The sequence below is a fragment of the Solanum tuberosum genome, unplaced genomic scaffold (assembly GCF_000226075.1).
Source record: "Solanum tuberosum cultivar DM 1-3 516 R44 unplaced genomic scaffold, SolTub_3.0 scf00226, whole genome shotgun sequence".
Classification (NCBI taxonomy): domain Eukaryota; kingdom Viridiplantae; phylum Streptophyta; class Magnoliopsida; order Solanales; family Solanaceae; genus Solanum; species Solanum tuberosum.
In genome coordinates this window covers 455045-466778 of record NW_006239155.1, presented here as the reverse complement: position 1 = coordinate 466778, position 11734 = coordinate 455045, and the positions used below count along the sequence as shown (strand labels likewise).

General features: G+C 32.4%; 1 protein-coding gene across 3 annotated transcripts in view; it reads right to left on the bottom strand.

Annotated features, from left to right (window-relative positions):
- Window positions 1-2115: 2115 nt before the first annotated feature.
- The window catches only part of LOC102604991 (G-type lectin S-receptor-like serine/threonine-protein kinase At4g27290), a 23152-nt gene continuing 13533 nt past the window's right edge, over window positions 2116-11734 (bottom strand). Inside the window, exons 1-7 of one of the 3 annotated variants that reach the window (XM_006356760.2) lie at window positions 7681-9083; window positions 7309-7547; window positions 6965-7175; window positions 6627-6864; window positions 6393-6543; window positions 6000-6298; window positions 5326-5666 (exon numbers count right to left, since the gene is read on the bottom strand). In XM_006356760.2, coding sequence (XP_006356822.1) covers window positions 5663-5666; window positions 6000-6298; window positions 6393-6543; window positions 6627-6864; window positions 6965-7175; window positions 7309-7547; window positions 7681-8965 — 2427 coding nt within the window. In that variant the 5' untranslated portion in view covers window positions 8966-9083 and the 3' untranslated portion in view covers window positions 5326-5662. The other 2 variants (XM_006356761.2, XM_015313114.1) reach the window with 2 other exon arrangements.

The window sequence follows — 11734 nt, the reverse complement described above, 5'->3', positions numbered from 1 at the left end:
CGTTTTCACGTGCAATAGTATAATTTTTTCTTTTCATGCAACACCATATGTCAAGATTTTCTTAGTTTAGCTACAATAATATTTCTACCGAACAGTACAAGGTTCTCTTCTTCTCACCTTCTCTCACATGGAGTTATTATTTCTATTAAATTTATAATAAAAAAACAATTGAACATTCCATATATAAAATTAAGGACAAAAGCAATGTTAAATAATAGGCAAAATTTTGGAGGATGACCAAAAGTGCACCAATATTACAAATATGAGTGACTATCACTGCTCTATATGAAAACTAAAGGATAACTTTAAGTCTTAACCCAAAGATAATGGATTAGTTTGAGCCTTTTCAGCAAGGAATGTTATTATGGTGCACATATCAAATTATTAGTGTGTTTGACCAATTATTTTAACTTTTATGCTTAGATAAGAATTCAATGTTTTAAAAGACTCTGTCGAGACCCGCTTTGGAGCAGGGCTATAGCAAAATGCTCCGAGATTTATGTGTGGGGCTTAGTTTTATGAGACTTACGCTTTAAGCGTCCGTTTGTACGTCCTAAACATGCTCAATGTCCAATACGAGGGCTTGCTTAACAGATCTTACACAAATTATGTGTTAAATTGTTTAGTTAAAATTGTTGATCCTCATAATTTTTTAATAAATGAATGATACCTAATAGTTTTTTAAACTATATATATATATAACAAGTCGTAGTATTGTATATTTACTATTTCATAATATCGTGAGGGTGATTATTATTTAATATTTCTTTTAAAAGTATCTAGCCAAGTTTTATAGCTTTACTTTTATTGGTCATGTTTTTGTCATATATCTCTCAATTATCATATTTTATTATTTCGCTATTTAAAAATAATTTAATAGTTATTCATGATGGAGTGATGTTTTTATTATAATACTAATAAGTTTTATTAATTGTTTTTTTAGGGAGGTAAATTGCATAGGATAACAACAATATATTTTTAGGAATAATGATTCTTTTATTATTTAAAAGTTAAGATATTAAAGTTGATTTGCTTCTCATTATAATGTTTATATCATTATTATTTATACTTGTAAATTCATGTTAGAAGTTTTATTTTCTATGAGTTTCCTTAATCATGTTTCCTGTTTGATGTATTTTTATAATTTTGTGCTATTATATTATATTTCTATAATAGAAATTAAAAATTGAAAAATTCATGGGACTTTTGCTCTATGCCTCGGGGCTTACACCTTGTCCTGCGCTAAGTAAAATGTCATGTCTCACGCTCTTACCTTTTAAAACACTGAATAAGATGATATGTTTACGCTACTATATCACTTAAAAAATTACCTAACTTTTCGTGACTAACAAATTAGTCACTTGAAAAACTTAATATGCTATTTGTTTCAACATGTTAAAAAACATAGAAACAATTTTTGTTCGGTTATGAGTGGTTGTTAGTTAGAAAAATAGTTATTCATGTATTAAATTAAAAATTGGAATAGTTAATATTATGTTAGCTAGTTTTTTTTAAAAAAAAATCAACATATCAAATATGGCGTTTGGTTATTATTTTACAATCTCACGTGAATAAAATGTGTATTACTTACAAGTTATGCATCAACGTATATATTATTTTATATATTCTATAATTCTCAACAGATGCAATTAATGAGTATCCTTAGGCGGAACTAATAATATATGTGATCAGCAGAGGTTATGACGGAATGAATAAGATTCTTTCATTTTTATTTAGAAATCTCAAGTACGAGTCCTAGATAAGACAAAAATCACCACATTAGGGAGAGCTTTCCCCGTAAACACGTCTAACAGGAAACGAACCACAAGTTCGGATTAATCGGAATTCCAAAATATCAAACATCAGGTTTGGAAACTAAAAAAAATACTATCTAATAATGTGATGGTGATTTGATTCCTTGAATTTTCTATCCCAGGTTCCTGCATTAGACTTCCGTTACCTCTTTAATATCATCGTTTAGACAGACTTTTGAATTGTCTTAAATTATAATCCATCATTCAATTGTTAATATTATAATGGGTAAATTATAATATTGTGTTTGAGACAGGTAAAGGGCTGCAAGTCAAAATAGCTTTTGTGTTTCACACACTACCGAGGATCTAACAATGTGACTGACTTCATTTTTCGAATTTCCTATCTGTGATCCTGATTTTGCTGCATCAAGTACCTTTCTTTCTGTGAAAAAACCCGGTTCTTTAGCTTCTTGAAGTGGACTTTCATTAGACAACATCAGAACCACAGAAGACATGTTTGGCCTATCTTCTCGGCATTGTTGCACGCATAATAAACCTACTTGGATTGACCTCAAAACTTGAGATACATTGCAAGAATTAATCAGCTAGCTGCAGCTCATGATCAATTAGTTCCAAGGACTTATCTTCTTTGTAAAGCTTCCATGCCTGTTCGAGTATAGATCATGGGGCGTGTCAAATTCTCTGTGTTGTTAAGAAAAGAAGATGTAATACAGACAATATATAGAGTGCTTACATGACCAAGAAGGTTAAGGTTGTGATCTTGATGGACAAATCCTCTGTTTCTCTTGCAACTCACAATCTCTAACAACAACACACCAAAGCTAAATACATCTGATTTTACAGAGAAAATCCCATTCACTGCATATTCTGGGGACATGTAGCCACTGTGCAAAAACATGAGCAAGAGAGTTGATTAAATTAAGAAGTGATCAGAGGCAATATGAAAGAGTACTTTATACATATGGTATGGAGGTTCTTACTGTGTTCCGACCACACGGCTTGCGTTTACTTCCATCTCATTACCTGCAACACATCTACCCAAGCCAAAGTCTGATATCTTTGGATTCATTTCTTGATCTAGCAGCACATTGCTTGCTTTAAGGTCTCTATGTATGATTCGTAGACGGGAATCTTGATGGAGATACAATAAAACCACGAGCAATTCCGTTTATGATGTGGAAACGTTTTGGCCAATCAAGTAATTTCCTCTTCGTTTGATCTACAAATAAGCTTTCCGATTAATTAGTTTTTTTCTGTGAAGGTGTAAATATACATGTTATGACTAATAGAACAAAGCTTTGTATATTATTTTGAGCTTATGTAGTAGTGAGAAATCCAAGCATTTGTTAGGCACAGGGCCGGCTCTTGCTTGATAAATTTAAGGCACATGCTTAGGCCCCCCAATTTTTGGGGGCCTCAAATTTTCATCAATTATGTGTTAATTTTTTTTAATTAAAAAATAATTATTTTTGCTTAAAATGTATAATATTAAACAAATATATATTATTTTATTATTTTTAATGCCAATCAAATAGAAGAAATTAAGAAAACATTATTTTGTATGTTTACATTCTCTTCGCTAACACTTGTATTATTTATCTTTTTAAAATTCTTTTGCACTTTCTTTTTAATTTTTTTTGATAAGTTAGAGTAATACACTATCAAAAATATAAATTAATAGTCGAAAAAATTCAACAAAGTGACTTACAATTTTTCTTTTGTTTGTTTCTTCTTAAATATTCAAGTATTACATAAACATATTAAAGTAGGGTTATACCAAGTTATCAATTTCTTGTATCATATTTTATGGTTCTAATTTTTATCTTTATGTAAAGTTTGTCAACTTATTACTTATAGTATTATGTTAACAATTTATATAATGATTGCCTCAGTAAAAGAATATTTTTCAATGTTGAATTGATAAAATATTACTTAAAATTAATAATTAAAAATGATATTAAAAAAAATCATTTTAAGAAATGATATCAAGTAATAATTTGCACTTAAAAAGTTCAAAAAAATAAACAACTATATTTGATATTTATATAAATTTTAGGCCTCACTTAAATTTTGTTTTAGGCCTCAAATTACGTTGAGCCGCCCTTGGTTAGGCATGTATTCATAGATCAACAGTTTTTCTTCCCCTTGAATGCAGCAACCTAGAAGTCTCACAAGATTTCTATGCTGAAGCTTGGAAATATAGATAACTTCGTTCTTGAATTCATCAAGTCCTTGCATGGAAGTCCTTGAGAGTCTCTTCACGGCCATTTCTTGTCCCTCTTCCAGGACCCCCTAGAAATGACAAAAGTACATGAAGAGAGCATAAATTTTACAAAGACAAGATTATTACAGAATGAAGATCATCTCTGATACACTAATCTTGTGCATAAACTGTTTACTACTCCAACAAATTTGCAGTGAATACCTTGTTGTATACGGGTCCAAATCCACCCTCTCCAATCTTGTTGTTGACCGAAAAGTTATTTGTGGCTCTTGTTATTGTCGACAATGGGAACAGTGGCAGCTCAAAATCTTCTCTGAATTTCAGTTTAATTCTTCTTTTTCCATTTGTACCACAACAAAATCAGGATTAGCAGAATCATTGCCATCAACAATGAGAAACTCACTGCCTTCTTTCTTTTTGAACCTGCCTCAGATTCTACAATCATTTTTTCTTAATCAGGCACTGCAAATCTAGATAGGCCAGTCATGCATGTTGCATATTGTGGTCTCCATGTGTTGAAAAACTAAGTTAAAAAAAGTTTCTTAAATATTACTCCCTCCGTTTCAAAAAGAGTGGTTTAGTTTGACTTGACACGGAGTTTAAAAAAATAAAATAAGATAGTGTCACGTAAGCCGAAAAAGGGTAGAAAATTATATATAAAATAAGTTCGGGGAGGTAATAGGACATTAGTAAATGTTAGGTGTGTCTCAGGGATTTTGGGCATAGGCTGGGGGTACTTATGCATTTTCCCTTTTATTTTCTATGAGTTTCCTTAATCATATTTTCAGTTTGATGTATTTTTATAATTTTGTGCTATTATATGGGACTTATGCTCTATACCTCGGGGTTTACACCTCGCCCTGTGCTAAGTAAAATGTCATGCATCACGCCCTTGCCTTTTAAAACACTGGATAAGATAATATGTTTATGCTATTATATCACTTAAAAAATTACGTAACCTTTCGTAACTAACAAATTAGTCACTTGAAAAACTTGATATGCTATTTGTTTCAACATGTTAAAAAACATAGAAACAACTTTTGTACTGTTATCACTTACGAGTGGTTGTTCATGTATTAATTAAAAATTAGAATAGTTAATATTATGTTAGCTCGTTTTTTTAAAAAAAAAAAAATCAACATATCAAATATGGCGTTTGGTTATTATTTTACAATCTCACGTGAATAAAATGTGTATAATTACTTACAAGTTATGCATCAAGGTATATATTATTTTATATATTCTATATTTCTCAACAGATGCAATTAATACACCATTGGAGAAAACAAGCCAAGAAGAAAGCACACACCGTTGTTGCCGTTGAAGAGCGGATTTATTAATAATATATGTGATCAAATGAGATGAATTAAGATTCACTCATTTTTATTCAAAACTCTCAAATTTCCCATAAACAAGTCTTACACGGTCACTTTTCCTTGTTAGCATTTCCCCTTTTTTCTTTATTTCGCTCCATTTCTGGACAGTTGACCCAAATTACAAGAAACTCTACTTTGAGGCTAATCTTCCCATTCAGTCTCCATCTCCGGCAGTCGCCTCTTCCTCGTAACGCTAGGGCTCCTTATTCTGGTATAGTTCTATTCTGCTACTTTGATGATTTTGAATTTTGATATTTGGGGAAAATTGTTGGTGGAGTGTTTCTACATTACCTGCGCAATGGTTTTGAGTTAATTCTGCATTCATTTATAGAATTGTTCAAAATATATTGCTTCGTTTTAGCAGATTTGATGAAACCACTATTTGGCCTCATGTTAGGTTGGGTACATTTCGTTACTGCTTCCTTCTTTGTTGTTGACATATCTAAAGTATATATTCAAAGAAAAATACAAATAGATAAAAAGGTCCATACATTAACATAAGTAGAACTTGATGTTTATTTTATTTAAGTAATACTGTATTTCACAATAACCAAAGTTGTAATGTATATCTTTCTTATTCATGTGCACGCAAATCAAAATTGTTATTTTGGCACCCCTACCTACCGTGGATCTAACAATGTGATAGTGAATTCGTTTTTTGAACTTCTTGTCTGCAATCCTGATTTTGCTTCATCATATACATTTCGTTCTGTGAAAAATCCCGGTTCTTTGGCTTTTGGAAGTAGACCATCATTAGCCAACATATGAACCACAGAAAACATGCTTGGTCTATCATCCGGATGTTGTTGCACGCATAACAAACCCACATGGATTGACCTCAAAACTTGAGAAGTGTTGCAAGAGTCAGCCAGCTGCTCAGCAGCTAGTTCCAACGACCTATCCTCTTTGTAAAGCTTCCATGCCTGTTTGAGTTTTGATCTTATGAATCATGACAAATTCTATTTTTGTAAAGAAAAACAAATGAGTTCTGTGTAATACAGGTTAAACAGTGCTTACATGACCGAGAAGGTTAAGGTTGTGATCTTGATGAACAAATCCTCTATTTTTCTTGCCACTCACAATCTCTAACACCAATACGCCAAAGCTAAACACATCTGATTTTACTGAGAACTTCCCATCTACTGCATATTCAGGGGACATGTAACCACTGTGCCAATAAAACACCACCATGAGAATTAAAGAAGCAAGATGTCATATAAGAGTACATTGTATGATATTAGAGATTCTTACTATGTCCCAACCACATGGCGTGTTTTTGCTCCCACTTCATTTCCTGTAACACTTCTGGCCAAGCCAAAGTCTGATATCTTTGGATTCATCTCTATATCTAGCAAAACATTGCTTGCTTTAAGGTCTCTATGGATAATCCGTAGTCTAGAGTCTTGATGGAGATACAATAAGCCACGAGCAATTCCGTTGATGATGTGGAAAATCTTTGGCCAGTCAAGTAATTTGTTCTTTGTTTGGTCTGCAAAAGAAGCTTTCTTGTGAGCAGATTTTTTCATATTATGACTAAGAGATCAAATTATTACTCATTTTAGCTTGTGTAATAGGTTAGAAATCCAAACCAAAAATGTAGGAATCTAGACTGTTGTTAGGCATGTATTCATAGATCAACATCTTTTCTTCCCCTTGGATGCAGCAACCCAGAAGTCTCACAAGATTTCTATGCTGAAGCTTGGCAATATAGATAACTTCGTTCTTGTATTCATCAATTCCTTGCATGGAAGTCCTTGACAGTCTCTTCACGGCAATTTCTTGTCCATCTTCCAACACTCCCTGGAAATGGCAAATGTATAATAGCAGAATATAGATCTTACAAAGATGAGAATATTGCAGGATGAAAATTATCTCTATCACTCTGATCTTGAGCATAAACTAGTTACTGTTTCAACAAATTTGCACTGTATACCTTGTAAACAGGTCCAAATCCACCCTCTCCAATCTTGTTGTTGACCGAAAAGTTATTTGTTGCTCTTGTTATTGTCAAGAATTGGAACAGTGGAAGCTCAAAATCTTCTTTGAGTTTCAGTTTTTTATTTTTCCGTTTGTACCACAACAAAATCAGGATTAGCAGAATCATTGCCATCAACAATGAGAAAATCACTGCGAGTATCTTTGCCTTCTTTGTTTTTGAACCTGCCTCAGATTCTACGATTAATTTTTTAAGTCAGCCACTGCAAACCAAGACAGGCCACTAACTTTGCATAATACCATCTCCATGTGTTGAAAACAAACTAAGTTAAGAAACAGTTCATGGGAAATTTCTTTAAAAAGTTCTTACCTTGCTCTGAAGAATCCATCTTGATGAAAATGTCTTGTCCACCTTCCGATAGCTTTCTGATGTCAACCAATTCCCCAAACCATAATAAGCAACCTTTGTCTCCATTACTTATATCTAAACTTGAATAAGCTGTGCAGGAGCAGTTCGTGGAGCATACTTGTCTACACCCTTCGAGTGTCATGGTTTTATCGTACTGAGAGTGCTTAGTATCTGGCAACTTGATTCCAGGATATTTTATAAATACATGTTCCCTGTTGCAATCTAAGTGTGTCCTCCGAACACACCCTTTTGTCCAATCTCCCTTTTCCCATTGTTGTGGATATTTAGGTACAAACTTCTCCAAACATCCACAAACAGGGGAACTATCTACGCCACATCTCCCATAGGCACCACATAGGCTATGTGTATCACAATAATCCGCTGGTAAATTGTAGTAAGTATGCCATCTCTTTGTCCATTCCACCCACTTCAAATGTTGTAAATAACCATTGCTACTCAGGACTAGTCTTGTTAAGTCCAAGCTGTTAATGAGTGAAAAGCTATAGTAAACCTCCTCCTCATTGAAAATAAATTGATAAAAGCAGCATTCTAGTAGTGGTATGGGTGCTCCATTCCATCGTAAACCATTCCATGGTCCTATACGAGTCGTTACATTTGTACCACTCTTGGTTAGGGCTTGTGGATATCCAGTAGGATCAATGTTACGAGTGAATTCTCCTGGAGCTGGATCATTATCGTTCTTCCATGATGAAAGGTAAATCTCATGGCCAGTTTTAAAATTCTTGCCAAGCTTCATATCAGGCAAGTGCGTATCAGTTGGAAAATGGAAGCTCTGCCAGAGGAAATCTTCTGGGCTGTTATCATTTGCTTCTTTTACAACAAGATTACCAGAATCTAAAAGCACTGCAACTGGATTTTGGACTGATCTTGAGGTGTTAGTGGACCATATAGTTTCATTCTTGTCATTTAGAAGAGAAAGTATTCCTGGCCTGCTAACCTTCAAAACAACTGAAGAAGTATTGTTGAGCGGGTTTTCTCTATTGGCAACCCATACAACTGTTTGGACATGAGGAAGAATTTGCTTGTACCATATCCCAATATATCGATTTATGGAACCGCTGGGGGTGAAAAATCCCAGCTCAAAGGTTCCACCGGATGAAATAATAGTTTCACCATCTATGATGAATTGATTTGTACTGATTAAATCTGTTGTAGTAGAAAAAATATTGTGTATACAAGAGCAGAAAGCCAGCAGAAAAAGTAGGAAGAAACTAGTAGCTTCCATAGATGATGCCGTGATTTTTAATTCTGGAAAGTAGCAAATACATTTCTGAAATTTGTATAAAAATCTTATTTTATTCTGTTTGACTAGTGTTAACAATGGCGGCTGTAGACAAGAATTGGAAGTTTGTGAGATTTTTAATGTATCTTTGACCAAGTTTACATCCAATATTTGAATAGGGCAACTCCGTTCCCATATCAGAAGGCTATAGTCTCTTGGATTTTGGTTTCCAAAGTTTGCCATACCACACCTTAAAGCAGCTAATGGAAATTTGAAGTCACTGTGGCGGAGTCGAAATTTTTAATTTATGGATTTTGGGTTTTGGGTCATAATTTTATTTTCATATTAAGTTTTGAATAGATTATTTATACGTACTAAATAAATTTTTAATATAAACATAAGGTTTGGCTTTGTCTGAAAAATTACCTGAGAGGTTGGTAGTTGAAGATTTTGAAGTCAGTTAATTGTTTTTCGCCACTACCACTTTTATGATGGACAGATGTTATTGTTCCTCTATTATTATTTGATTTGCCATACCCATAAAAAATTATCTTAGTCATGTGTATTTTATTAAACTAATCTTATTAATGATGTTAAATTCTATATTTGACTATTACTATTTTATTTAGTTATTTAATTTAACTTAAAAGATAATGTAACTTTTTGCGAGATTAGTCACTTGAAAAACTTGAGATGCTGTTTGTTGTAACATGTTGAAAAAACATAGAAACTTTTTGTACTGCTTGGGGTCGTTGCTGGTTAGGAAGATAGTTATTCATATATTAAATTAAAAATTAGAATAGTTAATATCATATTTGGTAGTTTTTTTTTTATAAAATTCAGTATATCAAGTATGGTATTTGGTTATTATTTAATAATCTCTGGTGAATAAAATGTATAGGATGAGTTTGTGTGTTAATTTTTATATTATTTTATATATTCTATTTTCTCGACCGATGCAATTAGTACACAACTGGATAAAACAAGAGCCAAGAAGAAAGCACAAACTGTCGTACGCCGTTGATGAGTATAATATATATGCGATCAACAAGGGGTATGATGGGATGAATAAGATTCTTTCATGTTTATTCAGAAGTCTCAAGTACGAGTGTTAGATATGATAAAACATTACGGGAGAACTTTCTCAGTAAACAAGTCTTACACGGTGCGAAACCACACGATCGGATTAATAGGAATTCCAAATATTGAATTGCATTCCTTGAATTTTCTATCCCAAGTTCCTACATAAGACTTCCGTTACCTTTTTGAATTGTCTTAAACCATAATCCATCATTTAATTGATAACATTATAATGGGTAAATTACATTAAATACATCTATAATATGATTCATTTATAAATATACTCCTTTATATTTTTAAATCATATACTTAACCTCTTTATACTATGAAGTTTTTTCACAAGTGCTAGTTTGAATAGAATTTTCATTTTACACGAGCAATTAAAAGACAAATTAAAATTGCAAACAGAAAGTTCCTATATGTATTTAATTTCATGAATTTAATAGAGAGAGAAAAATAGTTTTGCTACCCGCTTGAAATCTTTATGACATTTTTTCATTTTTAACATGTAAGCTAGTCTCTTTTTTCCTAGAAAAAAAAAGCATTAAATATGCATGAATTTCTCATTTTATTACTTTAAGTTGAAGTAAGTAATTGATAAAATTCTAAAACAAACATTAGTTTGTAAACAATAAATCGGACCAATGGTCCATAAAATTGCTAATAAATGAAAAAAGTCAATAACTTGATTATATTAATCAATATTCCCTCTGTTCCTTATTATTTGTCCACTTTTCCTTTTATAGTTGTCCCTAATTACTTGTCGATTTTGACAAATCAAGAAAAGACAATTTTTTTATACCTATTATACCCTCAATTAAATGACTTATTACCTTGAAAAATGTAGAACTTTTCATCCACTTCATAATTAATAGGCGTAAAATGGTAACTCATTATGTCATTAATTATTTTCTTAATAGATGTGCTAATTCAAAAGTGGACAAGTAAATAGGGACATAGTGAGTAAATTGGATCAATGGTCCAAGTTACTGAATATAATGTTGAAACGTCAAGTTATTGACTTCTTCATTTATTAACTCAAGTTATTGACTTCTTCATTTATTAGTCCAAGAATATAATCAACCTAATTTGTTTAAGTTTAGACAGGTTATTGACTTCTTCATTTATTAACTCAATTCATTTACTGCATATTCAGACATATAGCCACGGACTACGGTACAAAAACAAGGGCAAGATAATTAATCACATTAAGAAGTTTGATAGATCTTTGGATTTCTTGATCTAGCAACACATTGCTTCTAGCATAATATTAATTAGTTCGAATGTATCTCGCGTGAATTGTCATTCAGGAATCGTATGTTTACTTGTTCAATTTTATACAAGTTTACTTGTTTAATTATGTATATTCAAAGTTGAAAAACATAGATGTCAACTAATGTCAAAGTAAAAAAATAAATAAACTCTATATCTACCTATAAATAGAGTCTAGAGATAATCATTTAAGTTATAAGCAATTAAACAAGTAAAAATGAGTGATCAATAAAAAGAAAAGAGATAGTGACTAAAGTGTGAGCACAAGGTATCCCTATAATTTAATGTAGACAGAATATTTTCGATAAATAAAGACTATTTATGATATACAATGATACCCCTAGGACTGGCAGGGGGACCGGGTCGTCCCGCCCCGGCCCGCGACCGGTCCGAGAACCGGCTCGCCGGACCCGGTCCCGC